At 45.2% G+C, this 21,614-nt stretch overlaps 1 protein-coding gene across 1 annotated transcript; it reads left to right on the forward strand.

Moving 5' to 3' along the window:
* Nucleotides 1–1,612: 1,612 nt before the first annotated feature.
* On the forward strand, nt 1,613–20,794 carry fam83fa (family with sequence similarity 83 member Fa). The gene is made up of 5 exons (XM_083931500.1): nt 1,613–2,093; nt 12,235–12,402; nt 13,807–13,928; nt 18,090–18,883; nt 20,156–20,794. The coding sequence occupies exons 1-5, from the start codon at nt 1,623–1,625 to the stop codon at nt 20,203–20,205; spliced, it is 1,605 nt and encodes a 534-aa protein (XP_083787626.1). The 5' UTR covers nt 1,613–1,622; the 3' UTR covers nt 20,206–20,794.
* Nucleotides 20,795–21,614: the final 820 nt, after the last annotated feature.

Here is a 21,614-nt window from a genome sequence, read left to right on the forward strand (position 1 = left end):
CTAAGGGAGACTCCAGCCCCCTCCTGAGGAAACACATTTCAGACGCTTGGACCCTGGACCTGGTTCTTTGGGTCCTGACCCAGCTTTCATGACCACAGGTGAGGGTAGGAACCAGGACTGAGCGGTAGATCCAGAGCTTTGCCTTCCTCAGCTCTCTTTTGGTCACAACGGTGCGGTAGAGCGACTGCAGCACCGCCCCCGCTGCTCCGATTCTCCGGCCAAACTCACGCTCCATCGTCCCCTCACTCATGAACATGATCCCGAGGAACTTGAACTCTTTCACACGGGGTCAGGACTCATATTGTTTATTAAAAAAATTGAAGATGAAGCCTCTTTTCTCGACCTTTCTACTATAATTACTAAGATTTCTGTTTGTACAACAAATCCATCCATCTTCAACCGCCGATCCCAGCTGACATCGGGCGTGAGGCGGGGTCCACCCTGGACAGGACGCCAGTCTATCACAGGACACATAGAGACGAACAGAGACAGACAACCATTCACACCTACGGGTGATTTAGAGTCATCAATGAACCGAACACCTGCACGTCTTTGGACTGTGGGAGGAAACCGGAGAACCCGGAGAAAACCCAAGCAGACACGGGGACAACATGCAAACTCCACACAGAAGGGCCCCAGCCGGGATTCAAACCAGGAACCCTCTTGCTGTGAGGCGACAGTGCTAATCACCACTCCATCGTGTCATTAGTTATTATTATTCATGCGTGACAGTGAGAAGTGACTCAACTTCTCGCCATTGTTGTTTTTCCGGTGTGAGATTTTCCAGCCTTGTGATTGGCTGAAATGGACTTCCTGTTAAAAGTGCTAATCTCCCGCTGCTTTGGCACGTGCGCGGCACTGTTCGAGGTGGATTTTGAAGAAGAACTACTTTTATTACTACAATTTATTTCTGTTATTATTATTATTCATGTTACACACACACACACACACACACACACACACACACACACACACACACACACACACACACACACACACACACACACACACACACACACACACACACACACACACACACACACACACAGACAGGACCTATATACATGCTACTAATGGAGAGATGTCAGAGCGAGGGGGCTGCCAGTGACCAGCGTCCCGAGCAGTTGGGGGTTCGGTACCTTGCTCAACAGCACCTCGACAGTGCCCAGGAGATGAACTGGCACCTCTCCAGCCACCAGTCCACGCTCCAATAATGGTCCACACAGGGACTCGAACCGCGGACCCTACGGTTCCCAGTCGAATTTTTGGTTTCGAAAGTTTAGTTTCAAAATGACCCGCGTTCATGTGGACTTTAGGCCGCCGTGTAGTTTTGTGTTGGTTCTTTTTGATGTTTTTATTTAATTTACAGGTGAATAAAATATTAAAAAGTTTCTGTAAAATAAATAATAATCAATCTTTGGTGAGTGACACAAACCGGAGCCGGTGAACCTCCCAAACCATGTCTGCAGAAAACCCTGTGATGCGTTTTATTTTGAAAGAACACCGGATCTTCCTCAAAAGGTGACGCCCACCAGTCGGCCCCGCCCCCTCGCTCCTCACCTGAGGGACTCACCTGAGCACCTGCCGGATCTGCGCGCACAGGTCCTGCAGAGTCCGGGACCATGGCGGACTCTCAGCTGCGGTGCATGGACGACGAGCACGTCAACGAGAAGATCCCGGAGAGCAAACCGGGGTTTTACTACAGCGAGGAGCAGCGCGCCGCCCTGGAGCACCTCCTGCGCAGCGGGGACGGCGCCTTCAAGATGCGCCTCAAGGAGGACAACATCAAGGACTTCCTATCCGCCCGGGAGGTCCGGCTGATCCGCAAGATGTTCCAGGAGTACGACACGGACAGCGACTGCGAGTCCGAGCACGACAAGTCCAAAGAGTCCTCCAGCGCGGACTCCGGGGTCCACTCCACATACTGGCCCCAGATGTCCGACACCGAGGTCCCGTCCCTGGACATCGGCTGGCCCGGCAGCAGCGGCGTCTACAAGGGGGTGACCCGGGTGTCGGTGCACTCCCACCCGCCCAAAGAGCCCGGGCCGCACATCAAGGAGGTGGTGAGGAGGCTCATCCAGGAGGCTCACAAGGTAGACTTACTATTATTATTATTATTATTATTATTATTATTATTACAGGAATATTAATAACCTTCTGTTCCATTCATTTATTTCTATTCATTCTATTTTCCGCACAACTTTTTGTGGTTTTTAACTGTTAAAATTGTACATAATTTGTTATTTATGTTGTCTTTTTTATTAATTTGCTCAATAAAAACAAACAAAATAACAAATACATACAAAGGAATTTAAAAAAAGAAAGAAACAAATTGTGTGGTGAGATTACAGTATCACTTTTCAACTTTATTATAATTTCTGTGCAACTTTTTAACAATTTTAACCGTTAAAATTGCACATAATTTGTCGTATATGTTGTTTTTTTATTAATTTGCACAATAAAAACAAACAAAGAAACATAAATAACAAATACATACAAAGGAAAATTTCTAAAAATCAAAATTTGAGATAAAACCTATAGGGGCATGTTACAGAATCTCTTTCATATTTATATTTATTTTATTTTCTGCACAACTTTTTGTTGTTTTTTTTAATTAATTTGCTCAATAAAAACAAGTAAAATAACGGAAAATAATAATAAATAAGGAAAATGTCTAAAAAAGAAACGAATTGTGCGGTGAGATTATAAAACCCAAAGTGCATGTTACAGAATCTCTTTTCATATTTATATTTATTTTATTTTCTGCACAACTTTTTGTTGTTTTTTAACTGTTAAAATTGAACATAATTTGTCATAAACTTAAAGATTTAATAGATTCAACTTGCTTTTCAAACTGTCCTGTATTAAAAAGTCGTTTATGAGTCTCCAAAGAAGTTGAACCTGAAGACTTCACGTCACATTTACGATGACAATAACGGCCGCGTGCTTTGTGTTCCTGGACTGACCTACTTTGCCCTCAGAGAGACAATACGTCTGAGATATTCAACCTGATTGGCCGAGGGTGATCATGTGACCGCCTCCTGCAGGTGAACGAGACAAAGACCCCCCAGGCTGAGACGATTTACGGTCCCTCCGCATGTTCCCGTCTCTGTGACGACACGACACAGCCTGTGTTAACGATTTACGGTCCCTCCGCATGTTCCTGTCTTTTTGACAACACGACACAGCCTGTGATAACGATTTACGGTCCCTCCGCATGTTGTTGTCTCTGCGACAACACGACACAGCCTGTGATGACAATTTACGGTCCCTCCGCATGTTCCCGTCTTTGTGACAACACGACACAGCCTGAGATGACGATTTACGGTCTCTCCGCATGTTCCCGTCTCTGTGACGACACGACACAGCCTGTGATAATGATTTACGGTCCCTCCGCATGTTCCCGTCTCTGTGACAACACGACACAGCCTGTGATAACGATTTACGGTCTCTCCGCATGTTTCATCTTTCAGTATGTGGAATGAAACTGTGGAACAGAGGAGCGGAGGAGCTCAGACAATGTCCAACCATGAGCAAATTCAAACAGCGGCACAAACAGATGGTGTTTACCAAGGTTACAGGGAAGAAGAGGGTCATGACAAACACTAGGGTTCTCACATTTGGCCATACTTGTCATTTATTTATTTTTACACAAGCAGTTATTGTGTTGTTTTTGTTCGTTCCTACCCTCACCTGTGGTCATGAAAGCTGGGTCAGGACCCAAAGAACGAGGTCGCAGGTACAAGCGGCCGAAATGTGTTTCCTCAGGAGGGGGTCTGGAGTCTCCCTTAGAGAGAGGGGGAGAAGTTCAGCATCCGTGAGGAACTCGGAGTAGAGCCGCTGCTCCTTTGCGTTGAAAGGAGCCAGTTGAGGTGGTTCAGGATCATCTGGTAAGGATGAACCCTGGGCGCCTCCCTAGGGAGGTGTTCCAGGCACGTCCAGCTGGGAGGAGGCCTCGGGGAAGACCCAGGACCAGGTGGAGAGATTAGATCTCCACACTGGCCTGGGAACGCCTCAGGATCCTCCAGTTAGAGCTGGTTAATGTGGCCCAGGAAAGGGAAGTTTGGGGTCCCCTGCTAAAGCTGCTGCCCCCGAGACCCGACCCCGGATAAGAGGCTGAAGATGAGATGTATAAAAAAAAACAACAACAAAAAAACAGGATACACAGGAAGTAAGAAAACCTATCGTATAGGCACATACAAAGGGTTTAAATGACTAGTGCTTCAAGTGTAATATATTTTTCACATGTTTGAAATAAAGCATTCATTCATTCATTCATTCATTCATTCATAGTTCTCCGCAGCCTGTTTTACCACTAATACTGATTTTTAAAAGATGCCTGCAGGGACGTTGCTACTCATTCTGACAGGCTTCAACACGTTCAGTTAAATCCTCCTATCACCTTTACGAGGAGTGAGATTTATCACGCACAAAGTAAAGGTCTACTGAGTTACGTTCTGTGTCTCAGCTCGCAGACTTGCTGCTCGTGCATCAATAATTCTGATAAGTCTTCATTGATTTCATTTGAAATGACAGATGTGCTGCTGACTGCAGAATTTGAGCGTCAAACACTCAAATTTCCTGCAGTTAGGTGGATCTTTACGCGACAATTTACGTTGGAGATGTCTTCTTCTTTCTTCATTGTTAAGAAGTCATGGGTTTTACAGTATAAATGGAGAAAAAGAAAGAGAAAAAGATGGGGCAAGGATGGAGGAACTAAAATGCGCAAGGGGTAGATCAACCATAGTGACATATATTTTAAGAGACAGGACTAGGTCCAGGATTTATTTTGTTCTATTTGCCCACAGTCCTCCCTTCATATCAGAACAGGGCGAGATCCTTCTCGTTTAGATGTGGAAATGTCTGTTTTTTTTTTTATGTAAAGGAAAAAACAATGTGACAATTTACAACATAAAGATAATAATGTGACCCAAAGCAGCCTGTTCTTTCATGACTTTACTCCCAAAATCTCTGCTGCCCAAATAGAATTTCATGTATTAGAGCAAAGAAAAAGTCCTCAGCTACTTTTATGTTTTTATTCGGGGGAGCATGCACTTATGGAGCCTTCACGTCCTTTGGAAAATACGGTAAATCCCCCTCATGTTTGTAAGAGATGAGACGACCTTTCAACATGGCGGAGTGCAACGCAAGAGTCCCGAATGGGAAACATTGCACACTATTAAACGCTTTCTGCTGCTGTTAGCTGATAGTTTTTGTAGCCTATGCAATGTTGTGGCAAAGGCAATTTCAATAGCATGTGTTAACACCACAGACTGTATAAAAAATGGACGTAGCGTCTCCATCGCGATCCGTTCTCTCAACTTGATCCAGTCGTCCTCGCCTACGGGAGTCGCCATCTTGTCAGACTTTGACTCCGCCTCATTTCCTCCTACCAAAAAAGGGCATGTGTGTGATGCTGGGGGGGAGGGGGGGACGTATACCTCCGAGAAGAAGTGACCATCTTTTCCATATCACGTAAAGGCAGCATGAATATTGCTCCAGATCTGACCTCTGTGTTCACAGTAGCGATAGACCAATACATGCGTTTTTTCGGTGTAATGGTATCGTCCGATGTGGACTGCTGCGTTTGCCGATCGTTTTTCCCCGACATTTTTTTACAGACAGGCGTCCACAGGCAGCTCCTTATTGCTGGAGACGCCTTTTTTAAGTTCAGTAAATGTTCTTTTATTTAAATTGAGACTCTTAACATTGACAGTAATATTTATGATGTAAATTGAGGGAGCAAAAGAAGAATCGGCTCAAGAAAATTAGCAGTCCGTATCGGTCATCGGCATCGGCCCTAAAAAAATCCATATCGGTTGATTTACAGATGACCTAACGCATTACGATTGGCTACACCTCGATGCTAGCTAATTCCATCATGCCTTCATGCCACACTGGTGTCAGAAAATGAGCTCAACAAAGATGTCATTCATCTGCGATAACCATGTTCTTTCCTACGCTGTGTTAAGAGCGCGTGGATGAAGCATTAAAGAGATATGTTGCTGATTTTAATCCAACTCTGTGGCATGGCAGAGCCAGGAGAAGTCATTTCCTTTGCATTTAAATAGTGTAAACTCACTTAGAAGTGGGATTTTGCTTGTTTTTATTTGACTAAATCTTAATAAATGTACTAATCTTTAACTCAAAACATGTCTTTACTCATATGAAGTCAGTCATATCTAAGAAAGAGGAAAAAATGCACTCTCTAAACACCCCAAAGGTCACCATTGCACCATTGCGATGTGTGTTTTTAATTGTTGCTCAATGTTCTGCAAAGTGAGGTGCAATCAGACACGGATAAAGAAAGGTACAGAGCAGGTACAGAACTATCCCCAGGCACCAAAGTATGTAGCATTAGTGTTTAAGCTGCAGCGATTACACACCCAGTTTCTATACAGAACAACTATAAAACTATATAATGTGCATATAGGATCGTAACTCGTACACGCGGCATTTTATGTAAGATGTAAAAAAAACGTGCACAGGTTAAACAAAAGCCCACGGCATCAATAAAGAAAAGTGCATCAATGGCTGAGTCATATGCAAGTTTAAACAAGCTGAGTCATAAGTGGTGCAGACGGAGCAGCTGTAAATGTCAGCGTCACATCAGGACTTGTTCGGCCGCCCCCTCCGTCCTGCAGCCCGCGTTGGAGTCGGTCTCTGTCTTTTGTCTTCACTCGGAGATTCCCACACATCCTAATTGGTCGACCTCCTCGGTATTTAATGTTTTGAACTGAAGAGGGGAGCGTTCAGCGGGGATCGGTGTGACTTTTAGCACCGGAGGCTTCAGTTGTTCTGACTGGCACAAAGAACACGGTAAACTGATCCGGGTCAGACGGTTCAGCCGGCCGAGGGGCTGGTTATCTGGAATTCGACATATTTGACACTTAAGTTGAGGGTGTGATATGTTGAATTTCCACTTTGAAATGTCTAGAAAGGACTGGACCTGTTGGTTACCACATATTTTGTTGAGTTGTGGACTTAGATGATATATTCCCCCAAAGCAATTTCAGTCAAAAGCAACTGGACTGGTTATTTGTCTAGGAAGACGTTTCACCTCTCATCCAAGAGGCTTCATCAGTTCATGTACGCATCTGACCAGACTGGGACTGGACCAGGACCAGGCTGGGACTGGACCAGGACCAGGACCAGGCTGGGACTGGACCAGGACCAGGACCAGGCTGGGACTGGACCAGGACCAGGACCAGCACCAGGACGAAATGTGGCTGAGTCAACTCGATATGCAAGATTTGCCGACTGCAGCTTTAAGTTATCAGAGAGTGAAGCTCTGCACAGTAGATCACTGAGCCAAAAAGTGTCGGAGAAATGCAGATTTTTAGCGTTTAACCACTTTATTTTGTGTTTTTATCAGTTTAAATAGCCATAGTCATTGTTTTCGAGAGGAGGAAACCTCTGTGGATAATTCAACTCTTAGTAAAAACCTCCTGAACTTCTGGATCTTAAGTCATCAGAGAAACAAGCTGAGCAAACGTTAGCATCATCTCAACTAGCGGCTCCTCAGTCAAAGAGCCAGAGAGCTGAACAATGTTGAAAAACCCAATTTCTTTTACGCAAAACTGCTTTAATCAGTGTTTTTATCCGTTTTAATGATCAGGTCTGTTTGGTTTGGAGAGGCGGCGACATCTGTGGATAATTCAGCTCTTATTAAAAACCTCCTGGATGCTAAGCTATCAGAGAAACTAACTGAGCTAACATTAGCTGCGATGCGCCAAACCGCATCGGAGAATCATTGATTTTGAACATGACAATTTACATTATTCAGTGTTTTTACCGGTTTTAATGATCAGGTCTGTTTGTTTTTGAGAGGAGGAGACATCTGTGGACAGTTCAGCTCCTATTAAAATAAGTTTCAGTTTTCAGAGAGCTAATATTAGCATTAGCACAACTAGCCGAAGAGCCAAACAGTGAAAAACAGATTTTTTTTTACATGAAACTTCTTTATTTAGTGTTTGTACTTGTTTTAATCACCAGGTCTGTTTGTTTTTCACGACTTTGCTCAGTGTTTGTTATTGTTTCGACAGAGAGACCTCTATAAAAATTAATTCTGATTGTTATCTATTAACAGAAGACTGCTCGAGGCCATGGCAGCCTAATTAACTGAGGACATGTTGATGCCGGCTCTCCTTGAGATAAATCATTTATTCCTGAAAGCCTGCCAAATACTTCAGCTACTACTTCTGCATTTCACTATCCTGAAGTTTAAATTGTATTCCCGGAAAGGCACACACACACACACACACACACACACACACACACACACACACACACACACACACACACACACACACACACACACACACACACACACACACACACACACACACACACACACACACACACACACACACACACACACACACACACACACACACACACACACACACACACACACACACACACACACACACACCTTCTGGAAGCAGAAAAGGAGCTAGATTGTTATCGCAAATCAAAAGATGAAGTACGGCTGTGTAATTTATTTCACAGCACGCGGAGTCCCAAGTATAAATGGTTTTCAGGCTGGCTGTGTATCTCTACATGACAGGTGGATAGTTATTAGGTTTCCTGTTGAGTTACACTCAAGAGTAAGAGCAGCGTTGCGTAAACTGTCTACATTGACATGTCATTTAAATCCACATGCAGTCTTAAAGTCTTATATATAATCTTGGTTTTAATGCACTTTTAACTCCCTGCAACCATGACGGATAAGAATCAGACTCTCCTGGAAGACATTTAGAGTGTTTCACTCGGTTGTACGTCTAAAAAGTTGTGTCGAGATTGAAAAAAGATCTTGAGAGTGAAGTTCAAACCCTGCACAGCTGGACGGTTGCTGCATGAATGTCAGATTGTGAGGAAGTATCGGAATTCATTAGATCTTATTGATACCAATGCTGGTACGCTGGCGCTGATGTGGCACCAGTGTCAGCTCCCATCCACCAGTTGTGGGTTTTTGGAAAGTTGTTGGACGTATCCAACCTGAGTAAGGTTATTGAAGTATCGATACTTTGATTTAATACCAAATGTTTTAAATGACAGATGTAGCCTGGCCTGTGTGTACGTCTTTGCTACTGCTCCGGGTTGAACGACGTGTTTCTTCTAAATAGTTTGCAACAGTCTTTCAGTTTAAATAAACGTTTTGCACTGTTTTATTGGGGCTGGATGCACCTGAATGTGCTGTGTGTAGGGACTCTTCTCATGCTGCTGCAGAGGTTTGCTGTTATTTTCAGCATTAGTGGTTAAAAAAGACGTTTTAATGCCTTCACCGTACTGCCCGAGCTAATCACTGTTAGCCGCATCCGGCTGTGAGTGACTCTACTGGATTTCTCCGTTAATAGTTCATACGCGGAAAAAACTGTCTCAATCCGGCTGTTCAGTGTGACGTAACACCCTTTCAAAATAAGATTTCCGGGTCCAAACGCTCCGTTGAAACAAAACAGACACAACGGCCGAACATGTGAACATTCACGATCACCTCTTTCGTCAGTTAGACGTCTTTTTCATCCATAAGAAAGAGGTAAAATGACAATTACGTTGTTTTTTAAAGACTCAGATCTGTTCAAACAACGGGGCCCCGCCTTGGCCCCGCCTTGGCCCCCGAATCATAATTTGAAAGGGTGTTACGTCACGACTTAACAGCCGGATGGCTCTTTTGATGTTTGTAAGAGGGAAACATTGTCTTTTCTTCCTCCCCAACCGGTGCAGACAGATGTGCGTCCTCCACAGAGCTGGGTCTGTCTGACGTTCCTGTCTGTTATACGGGGGAATTGTTGGGTCTATACCTACTCTGTAAAGTGTCCTGAGATAACTTTTGTTATGATTTGGCACTGTAAATAAAATTGAATTGAACTGAATTAAGTGCTGAAAAAGACCACAGGATGATTTTCGACGGTATTACACTTTAAACTAGTCCCGTCCAAATAGGGCGGTAAAATACACATACGCCATATAGCGGCGATAGAGGAAAAGTCAGTGGATCACTAAAGTCGGTATGATTCATCCTCTGGGGATCTTTTATTTGTACAAAATGAAATGGGATGTGTTTCCTCAGGAGGGGGGCTGGAGTCTCCCTTAGAGAGAGGGGGAGAAGTTCAGCATCCGTGAGGAACTCGGAGTAGAGCCGCTGCTCCTTTGTGTTGAAAGGAGCCAGTTGAGGTGGTTCAGGATCATCTGGTAAGGATGAACCCTGGGCGCCTCCCTAGGGAGGTGTTCCAGGCACGTCCAGCTGGGAGGACGCCTCTGGGAAGACCCAGGACCAGGTGGAGAGATTAGATCTCCACACTGGCCTGGGAACGCCTCAGGATCCCCCAGTTAGAGCTGGTTAATGTGGCCCGGGAAAGGGAAGTTTGGGGTCCCCTGCTAAAGCTGCTGCCCCCGCGACCTGACCCCGGATAAGAGGCTGAAGATGAGATGAGATGAGATGAGAAATCTATCAGATTGTCGGACAGATGGAAAAGAATAAGGTCTTAAAACAGATGGATTTACTCTGACGCACGCGTAACTGTCTCTGGACAAATGTTTTTCTCAGTACACGATCTAATAACCAGTTAAGATGAGTGAGGTTGCCATGTAATTTTTAGACTCACGCATGATTTACGTTGAATGATTGATGTCAATTAGAATCCAATTCATGCAAGGCCAGGAAAACTTGTTTGGAGGCAGTTGGATCACGACACGAGAGCTGCAGTAAGGAAATGGAACAAAGCCTCACATGATCGCTCTAGTGACAGAATAACCCAGTGTGGCTGTAAAGTGCCTCACTGCAGAGAGCCATCATGTTTGTTTAGTAAAGTATACAGTATCAAAGATGCACTGAAGAGAAGAAGACGTATTACTGTATTGTAGTACAGTGCTGTATCTTGTGACAGGATGTTGTTGCAGTAATTCGCCGTGTTAATCCCAACCGTTGCTGGACCGTGTCCAAACTGTCTTGAGTGAGATTTTAACCACCTGGAAAAACGAGTTCCACCGAAGCACCAACTGTTACTGGTAAATAACACTTAAATTTTGTATCACACCACTAATAATCAGTATCTTATTGTGTTAACCAGGAGTGGGAGTGGTGGAAGCAGGCGGTTTATGTTGGCTGCTGTAAAAGGCAGCAGCAATATCAAACACCCAGAAATCATCAGATGTGACACGTGAACACAAACGTCTTTGCCGACCCGTCTGGTCGAAGTGTTTTACAGTGAAACCAAAAGAATAAGATGAATGATATGAGCCACAATAGTCTGTAGTCTCAACAAAGGTGGTAAATAGTGTCTTTGTCCTCCAGTGGTGCACGTGGTGGAGGAAGTATTCAGATCCATTCACTTAAAGCAGGGGTGTCAAACTGATCCAGTAAAGGGCCGTGTGGCTGCAGGTTTTCATTCCAACCAAGCAAGAACACACCTGACTCCACTTACTCAATCACCTGAACTGTCTTCACACAGTAGATTTGTTGGACCAGGTGTGTTCTTGCTTGGTTGGAATGAAAACCTGCAGCCACAGCGGCCCTTTACTGGATCACTTTGACACCCATGACTTAAAGCAATTCTTACCTTTCTGGCATTTGGTCTCACAGCGTTTCCCTCCAAAGTCCCACCCTCTGCCCCCCTGCCTGACCTCTGACGCTCCCTCCTCCCCCGACACGTGCGCTGAGAGAAAAAATGCTGCGTTCAAGTGCTGTGGGAAGTCCAAAGTTTCGGACCTCCAACTAGGCAAAGTGCACTGGAATGCCTGTCAGAGTGGAACCTCCTACTAGCAAATTCGAGCGAGTCCATCGTCTCATCGGGTGTGTCGCTTGAAGTTGAAAAATTTGAACTTTTCAAGTGACATTGCGTGAGGCTGTACCGCGACAGCCAATCAGTGTAGAGAGGCTTGAGATGATTTAGTGCCTCATACGCTTATTAAGAGCATTTTAAGATTACAAATGAATTATAGTAAACTGACTTTCGACATCTTAGGTAAATGGAGCGCAGCATTACGCTTTGAAAACAGCCTTTTTAACAGGGGGGTCAATGAGAAACTGCTCTAGTATGAAACCTGCCCCTAGTGGCTCTTCTGTATTTGATCAACCAGGAAATCGCTGTGGTTGGGGCTTGGAATACACTACAAGTGTTAATAAGCATGAAATGTAAATGTTTCTACTTGTGTAGGTAGTTATATTCCCCCACTGCATGGCTGTCCCTCTACTTGGCTGCACATTGAAATCCTCCCCACTGTGTTCCCCAGGTGGTGGCCATAGTCATGGACCTGCTGACAGACCTGCAGATCCTCCAGGACCTGCTGGATGCCTCGTCACGGCGCGGGGTGGCTGTGTACGCCTTGCTGGAGGCCAGGGGAGTGCCCCATTTCCTGGATATGTGCGCTCGGCTGCAGATTAATGCGGTGCATCTGCGGGTGAGGAGTGAGCTCTGCAAACACTGGAGAGCATGACAGAGGGAGGAGGCTTTGACAGGGAGAGTTTGAACGATAACACTACAGTGGGTCACTGCTCTGCCTCCTTTAGCAGACTAGTGACCTAATAATGTTTAAAAAGCATCATGTATATGTCACACTCCTGATCAAATACTTCTATACCACAAACAGCCGCTGTATTCTGGTCTTTTAACGGGTTAGTGTAAAAAACACTCGTGGTGTCGTGCAGATAGTTTCAGTTTTATCAGCCGAGGCTTTTGTCTTCACTGCAACATAATAGATACTCAAAGGCATTGAAAAACAGCTTTTTGAGAACCCAACACCACCCGTTTTTCCAGGAAATGTGTCCCGGATAATCTGGGTAACACAGCTTCTAACAGATCTATTAAATGAGGAACGGAGTCTGTGTATTACAGTAAAGATTCGTTTGTGCTCAACGTTAGATACGGAGACTTTTGTCCGTGTGTGTGCACGTTTTCTGAAAGCTAACGGAGCCGTACCACTGGAAATCTTGTTTTTATTAGTTTTATTTTCATGTTTTTTGTAGTTTGGGTGAACTGGACCTTTTTAAACCGGTCTTTGAAACCTGCACTCTTCTATAAGTGGCTAAAAAACTATTGCATAAAGCGACCATGATAATATTTAGATATAATATAAACAATAGTTTGAATTCCATTAGGATAGGAAATGCATAGATGTAATGTTTAACCAGCTTATGGGAAATTGGAGTAAACATGAATTGAAGAGGTAACGTAAAAAATCTATTGATGCTTTTTGATCCATCTGTGCATCTAAAGGTTAAAATATACTTTTACGAATTAACATTGTATACAGCGTTATGTGTTATGTGTTGCAGAGGCTGATAAATGAGTGGATTCAAAGTGAGCCAGACTGTCATTGTATCCCCACAGGGACACACTACCCGGCCTTATCTGCTGCATGCAGAGTTTTGTAGCTGCAGTGTAGTTTAACCGTAGCGCTGGAGTACCTGGTTATAGTGGTGTCAGTTGATAAGGCTATGAAAGGCCCTTTCAGTGCGCTGGGCTCTGTTACTCTTACTTCTCACAAATGGACATTCATAGATCCTGAGAACAGATCCAGAGAGTGTAACTCGATGCTCCTGCAGAGGAAAGCCTCCTCCCAGTGTGTCTGCTCCGTATTTACGTCTCCTTTTCTTTTCCTTTCTCTTCCCTGTAAGTAAACAGACGCGGCTGTAGGGTTTGAGAACGTTGACTTTACTTAGTTGACTTGGCATGTCCTCCGATCAGTCATGCATGATCCATGAGGGCAGGTTTGATACCTGTGGCCGGGGTGAGTTTACTCAGGCTCACAGGTGTGATGCAGAGCCGGCTGAAATGTGTAATCAAGCGGGTGTTTCCTTTACAGAATCTCCGTGTGCGGATGGTGAGAGGTGCAGGGCTGGCGCTGTCGTTTGGAAAGCTGCCCGGGACCCTGTGCTCTAAATACATGCTGGTGGATGGAGAGAAAGTCATGTTTGGGTCTTACAGGTGAGCACCAATATCCAGCAAACTTAAACTCACGCATTCTGCCGACAAAACAGCTGAGACAGAACTTTGTGGATTCAACACCAAAAGGTTTCATACATGATAAACAGACTATGGGTGTGACGTCACCCGTAAATAAAGCTCAAATTGGGCGTCTCCTGGTGGCTCCGCCGTCGCCATCTCGACAGTGCCTAACCTGTCACTAAGGGCGCACTCACACTGTCCTTCCGTACCGTGCCCCAGGACGTTTCACGGCTAAAGTCTGGTTCGTTTGACCAGTGTGAGTGCAACCGTACCGCGGCTAGGAGCGGCACGCTTGCCGGCCACGGCCCGTTTGGGAGAGGTGGGCTTTTGTAAAGCACGTTTGCACATGTACGAGGACGAGCGTGCGCACGTGTACGAGCACGAGGCCTACAGCGGTTCTGAGGTCATTTCCTGTGCGCCTGTTGGGACATAGAAAAAAGAAGGAGGGACCATGCGCGGACATTTAAAACAATGGCGGTGAAAGGTTCACGTTGGTGTGATGCGGAGGTGGAGTGTTTACTGCAGATTTGGTCGATGAAAAGATTTAAAAACAGTCGACAAGACGCACAAAAACTCTGAGGTCTACGGAAAGATCTGGAAACAAAGCGACGCCTTCGCCATGACGTCATCAATGCGTGTGACGTGTTACGGCGTGATGACATGTAGGCAGCAAGAAGCATTCTCCGAGGCCCAGGTAGTGTGAGTACAAACGGGCCTGGAGGGGGGGACAAGTACCCTAAAGCACGGGGCACGGGACGGAGGCACAGTGGGAGTGCGCCCTAAAGGCAGGCCCTTAATCATGGGTGCAGATGGGGCTTTTGCTGACTCGCTTGCTCCTGTTATTCATGGCACGTTTTTGTGTACAGTGCCCGACACTGCCCCCACGATTTCTGGCGGTACTGCAACGTTTGGTCTGTATCGTACGTGTCCGCAAGCCTGCAGGACACAAGCAGAAATATCGAAGAAACGTAGACGGCTCCGTCCGTATCCAAATGCGTATCGAACATAGAGCATAAATGAGCCTTTAGTGCAAACACATGTGCATGATGTTATTTTCTTAAAACAGAGACGCCAAAATGTCCATCCATGAAAATAGTCGGCCCATGTGTAAACGTAGCCTAAGTCCCCTGCTTTAAATATGCAGACAACACACACAACACACACAAAGTAAGTGTTGCTTTCCGTTGTTATACGTATGAAAAGCCTCGCCCCTTGACCTTTTACCCTTGAAGAGCGGCGTTGGTCTGGTCTTGGTTGATTACGTTTGGAAATAAAACTCTCAGGCTTTAAATATCAAAACAACTTTGTGTGAAAGCTTCGGGCTGCAACACAAAAGAAAACCAGCACACTAAGACTTTCTGACGCATAATGAACTTGTTAAACAACTGGAATGCTTTTGGCAGCTCCCGTTATCTCCCGTTGGTTCTGCACATTAATCTGTTGTTGGAGATCAAACCTGTTGTCTGCTCTGATTACTGACCGAGTGTGAAACCTCCGGGAGATTATTACGAGGAGGCAAAAAGCTTTTTCTGTGCGTCACCTGAGTGCTTGTTTAAAATGATTAACCAGGTTCAGGGAAGTCATTACGCCAACGTTTGTTAACCCCTAACACTCCCACTGAATGTATGTAGGGACGGAGGTGCTCAAAGCTCTTGACTCGTTTAAAAGGAGAAAAATATGATGTGTGCTTTGATACTGAGGTGTGATATGGATTCATTTTGTTCAGTCCTGCAGCTGTTCTGCTGTCTGACACTTGTGGAGGATTTTACTGTGTGTGTCCTTTTTTTATTTAAAGTTTATGTCAATATATGGCAGTTGCACATTCAATAATCAAGCTTTTAGACCCTTTGTGGTAACGATTTTTTATTAAGGTCCTTGTAATAAGTTAGGTAATAGAGGCCTTATAAGATGCTTATTATAAAATCATTGTTATGTGTTAATAATTGCATGTTTATTATTAGATTATAAGACATTTCTAAGTATTATAAGAAACCCTTCACTACGCACTTTAAGGTTTGATCTCATCTCATCTCATCTTCATCCGCTGGGGTCGGGTCGCGGGGCAGCAGCTTTAGCAGGGGACCCCAAACTTCCCTTTCCCGGGCCACATTAACCAGCTCTAACTGGGGGATCCTGAGGCGTTCCCAGGCCAGTGTGGAGATCTAATCTCTCCACCTGGTCCTGGGTCTTCCCCGAGGCCTCCTCCCAGCTGGACGTGCCTGGAACACCTCCCTAGGGAGGCGCCCAGGGTTCATCCTTACCAGATGATCCTGAACCACCTCAACTGGCTCCTTTCAACGCAAAGGAGCAGCGGCTCTACTCCGAGTTCCTCACGGATGCTGAACTTCTTACCCTAATACACTGCTGTGTATGATATTGATAAATAAGAAATGACTGGATCGGCCGCATTCATCCGATATCCGATCCAGCTAATTAGTCAATAACGGAGCTGATATCCGATCCGGGTATTGGATCGGTGCATCTCTACTAAAAACTTCAATTTTAACTGCTGTCAGACGTCCTTTCCTCCCGTTTCCGCAGAAGTTTACCTCATACAACCACACCTCAAATGAGCCAAACTGTCCCTTTTAATAAATTAATGTGTTCATAAAGTGAACTGAACTGAAAACTGCCTCATTAATGATGCGGTTCTACAGATCTGGCTGATGTGAGACACGTGTGGAAACATGTGTCTTCTGTGTTCAGACTCAGGCGACTGTTTACAGCAGATTAACTCTTTATGTTGAATCCAAAACATTTAAATCCGATCGGTTTTGCAGATAGTCTAGGTCGGTTTCAAGGAGTGTTTTTCAAAAACATAGAGATTTAGTTTTTTATCAGCTTAGCAACACGATTCCTTCTACACCACAGTAATACCCGGCTGTTATAGAAGCAAATATATATTATCTTATAGTTTTGGGAAAACTGAGCACAGCACATGGTAGTTTCTCTATACTGCATCAGCAAAGTCTCTGCAAACACAGACTTCAGAGCAGACTGGGGTTTAAAGATGTGCGGCTCAAGCCATTCTGAAGAAGAACAAAGAAACGGGCAACGTTGAGGATCGTAGTCGTAGTGATCGACCAAGGAAACTTAGTGCAGCAGATGAAATACACATTAAGTTTATTTCCCTTCAAAATGTGAAGATGTGCAGAAGTGCCATCAGCTCAGAACGAGCAGAGACCAGTGGGACCCAGGTCCACCCATCTACTGTCCTGAGGAGTCTGGACAGAAACCAGTGGGACCCAGGTCCACCCATCTACTGTCCTGAGGAGTCTGGACAGAAACCAGTGGGACCCAGGTCCACCCATCTACTGTCCTGAGGAGTCTGGACAGAAACCAGTGGGACCCAGGTCCACCCATTTACTGTCCCGAGGAGTCTGGACAGAAACCAGTGGGACCAAGGTTCGGCCATCTACTGTCCTGAGGAGTCTGGACAGAAACCAGTGGGACCCAGGTCCACCCATCTACTGTCCCGAGGAGTCTGGACAGGACCCAGTGGGACCCAGGTTCGGCCATCTACTGTCCTTAAGGAGTCTGGACAGAAACCAGTGGGACCCAGGTCCACCCATCTACTGTCCCGAGGAGTCTGGACAGGACCCAGTGGGACCCAGGTTCGGCCATCTACTGTCCTTAAGGAGTCTGGACAGAACCCAGTGGGACCCAGGTTCACCCATCTACTGTCCTTAAGGAGTCTGGACAGAAACCAGAGGGACCCAGGTCCACCCATCTACTGTCCTCCTGAGGAGTCTGGACAGAGGTGGTCTTCATGGAGGAGTAACGGCCAAAAAGCCAAACCTCCGACGTGGAAACAAGGCCAAGAGACTCAACTATGCACCAAAACAAAGGACCTGGGGTACAGAAAAATGAGAGCAGGGTCTCTGGACTGAAGACTCAGTACTTGAAATATTTGGTTTGTTCGCCAAAGGGCCGGAGAGCGCTAACCTGACTCCGCCAGACGGATTAATTCTCATTGTCTCAGAAGTTGTCATTGTCTAATTGTCTAATTGAGCAGTTAAGCTAAGAGTTCTTGAATCTGCTTGTTTTGATTTCATTTTGTAAGAGTCTTTTTCCCGCGGGTCAGGTTGTTGTTGTTGTTGTTGTTTGTTGTTTAGTTTAAACGCGTCTTTTCTTTTTCAGCTTCACGTGGAGTTCCTCTCGGATGGACCGCAACACAATCACCGTGATGACGGGACAGATCGTGGACTCCTTCGACAACGACTTCAGGGAGCTGTACGCCGTGTCCGAACAGGTCGACCTCTACAGCGAGTTCAACATCACCAAGCCGCCGATCGCCGCGCCCATCATGAAGCCGAGGGTGGAGAGAATAAAGCCGCTGCCCGTCTCCACGTCTCGCTTCCAAGTATCTTACGGGGACTCCAAACAGGTCGACATGAAGGTTCCTGCACATAAATACCACAATCCTAAGTACTCTTTAGTTTTTGGAAATACGGGCCTAGGGGGTTCCCTACAAGACCTGTCGACCAGCGACTCGCTCGGCGGGCTGAACCAGAGGAACGGCCTGCAGAACAGCCTCCTTCACGCCAGCAGGAACAGCAGGGACAAAGTGGACCGAGTCCCCCCGCAGAGTCCCGGTCCACCTGCAGAGGAGGAGGACGAGGACGGAAAGGGAGGCTTGAAGAAAAACCAGGTCTTCGGAGCGAAGAAACAACGCAGCTCCTTCAGGCACTTCCTGAAAGGCAGAGGAGCCAATCAGAGCACAGAGACGATAGAGGAAGGCGTGGTCACTCCTCAAAGCCCCTCCCCCGCCCCTTGTAAGGTGTCAGAGACCAACGGCGTGGCAGGAAATGAGCTGGAGGACTCGTTTGAGATCATCGAGAAACCAGGTCTGCTGAAATCCAAAACCAAGAAGCCGTCGAAGCTCATGCAGAGAAGCATGTCCCTGCAGACCATCAACACCGCAGACGACGACGGTACGTCCTCACACAGGCCGCCATTTCATTTGTTGTTTCGTTAGCATGAGGATTTTTTTATTTAGAGATGAATCCGCAGATTATTTCCTTGATTTATTCATGATTTGGTCTATAAATCCCAGAAAACATTGGTAAATGCATTTTACAATTTGACATCAGAGTCCCACACGTCCAGGACAACCTGAACATTTAGAGACAAATTTTTCAATTCTGAAAAATTGAGTTACGTGACTAAATATCCTGGAAATGTTAATTAGTTCCGACCAAGTAATATCCTGCTACTATCGAATTCAAGGGAGATCAAAATACCCCAAATTCACCAGTAGGAGGTTAACTTTGACAGGTATTCCGGTGCACTTTGTCTAGTCGGAGGTCCGAAACTTCGGACTTCCCATGGCACTTGAATTCTGACCAATTAAAATGATTGTTCAGACTTATATGAGAATTGAATATTTTTGAGTTTCAACACCTGGTGGATTTCTTTTACGTTGTAGTGTGTGCCATACGCTTATTAGGAGCATTTTAAGATTAGGAAAGAAAATCGTAAAATGCCAGAAAGGGAAGAATTGCTTTAAGAAGAGCGAGCTGAAAAGGCTACTCTCAGAATCGAAGCATCGAACATCCAAGCAACAGCAAACAACAACAGAGTCTTATCTCACTGGCTGCACAATAAATGGAAACATACAGATAGCTGCCGTAGTAACATAATATAACAGATAATTAACATGATACCGTATTTTCAGACTTTTTTTCATGGTTTGGCCGGTCCTCCGACTCATACTCAGGTGCGACTTATATAATCAAACCATGCGCGGACATTTAAAACAATGGCGGCGAAAGGTTCACGTTGGTGTGATGCGGAGGTGGAGTGTTTACTGCAGATTTGGTCGATGAAAAGATTCAAAAACAGTCGACAAGACGCACAAAAACTCTGAGGTCTACAGAAAGATCTGGAAACAAAGCCACGCATCGCCATGACGTCATCAATGCGTGTGACGTGTTACGGCGTGATGACGTATAGGCAGCAAGAAGCATTCTCCGAGGCCCAGGTAGTGTGAGTACAAACGGGCCTGGAGGGGGGGACAAGGACCCTAAAGCACGGGGCACGGTACGGAGGCACAGTGGGAGTGCGCCCTTATAGTCCAGGGCGACTTCTATATGTTTTTTTCTTCTTCATTATGGATTTTTTAGCTGCTGCGACTTCGGACTCCGGAGCGACTCATAGTCCGGAAAATACGGTAATTAATTTTTCCTTTTCCTTTTTCTCAACAGGATCTAAAAGTCGGCGGCGGCATCAGAAGAAGAACTGCATCCAGTCATGAGATGAGACACAAGAGGACAGTTTTGAGTTTTGGAGAGGATCTCATGAGTCCCAGCATCGCCTCGCTGTAACCGGGTCACATTACCGTCTCCGACCTGCGTCACACCGGGTGAAAGTCCTCATGGGAGCGACCACTGCGGAGAGGTCGTAGTTTAATCTTGTGAGGAAACATTGACGCCAAACGGAGGCAGATTTCATCGCCATTGTTTTCATTTTGTAATGTTTTTTTTAGTATTAAATTATTAAGGTTTTTTTATATTTCATGCTCGGCCCTGAGCGGCCAGGTAGCGTGGGTGGATTATATCACACCTGGTTGCTATGGAGACAGGAGGAGTTGTGCCGTTGGCCCCGAGTGTCGCCTTACAGAGACAGAGGACCCTGTAACAGAATAAGTGTTGGTCAGAGAGTGTGTGTGTGTGTGTGTGTGTGTGTGTGTGTGTGTGTGTGTGTGTGTGTGTGTGTGTGTGTGTGTGTGTGTGTCTGTGTGGGCAGAGATTAAAATGTGAATCCTTTTGCGAACCACTTGAGATGCAAACGATCCTAATTTTAGCAGAATTTGAATAAAAGAGATCAAAACTTCACATTAAAAAGCTGTGTTTGTGTGATTTAACGTCAAGAAAAAAAGGCTTTTCCACTTTACATTACATTTTACACAATGAGCCAATCAGTGCCATGGTCGGGATGAACACCGTTGCCAAGCGTCAAGTGTGTTTGTTTCCATCACTGACCAATTATTATAGTTAAAAGTTAAAAATAGATGTGTGCTCACTAAAAGGTTTTCTTATGGAATGTCATAACAACTAAGACACATCTTAGTCTGTATAAAACACAGTCTTTTAGAACAGATTCACATCATTTTCAAACAAGGTGTGCAGTTGGATTTTAGCTCAAGTGAAAACCAAATCAATCCAGAAACACACAAAGCAAAGTGTGAATGGAGCTGACTCCCAAATAACATTAAACAACAAGACACTCAATATAAGTTTAAAAAAATCACTTAAAGAACATTACCATCAACAGAACTTCAGCTAGTTCTTAGTGAGTTGGTTACATGGGCTTTTCTCATCACTAATTCTTTAGATATGGAATCATTCAGAGTTGTGTAATGTCTGTTTTTGAGTGTTTGTTTTAATTGCATCAGTTATAATTCTGTCACTACTTGAGTTGTATTTTGTAATGTGATTTAATGTGATTGTGTAAATTGCATGATTACAATGTAAAACTGTAGGAAGAATAGCTTCGAGCTAAAGCTAAACAAAGTAGGTTAAACGTGCTTACGTGGCGTGCTCCTCCGTTGCGTGCTCCTCCGTTGCTAAGTTACAACAGAGCGTCCATGGTCTGTTGTCGATACTGTTGAAACAGTAAAACGGTGGCTAAATTGTTTTGAGCGTCACAACCGCCGTGAAATGA

This window comes from Echiichthys vipera (genome assembly GCF_963691815.1).
Source record: "Echiichthys vipera genome assembly, chromosome: 17".
Classification (NCBI taxonomy): Eukaryota; Metazoa; Chordata; class Actinopteri; order Perciformes; family Trachinidae; genus Echiichthys; species Echiichthys vipera.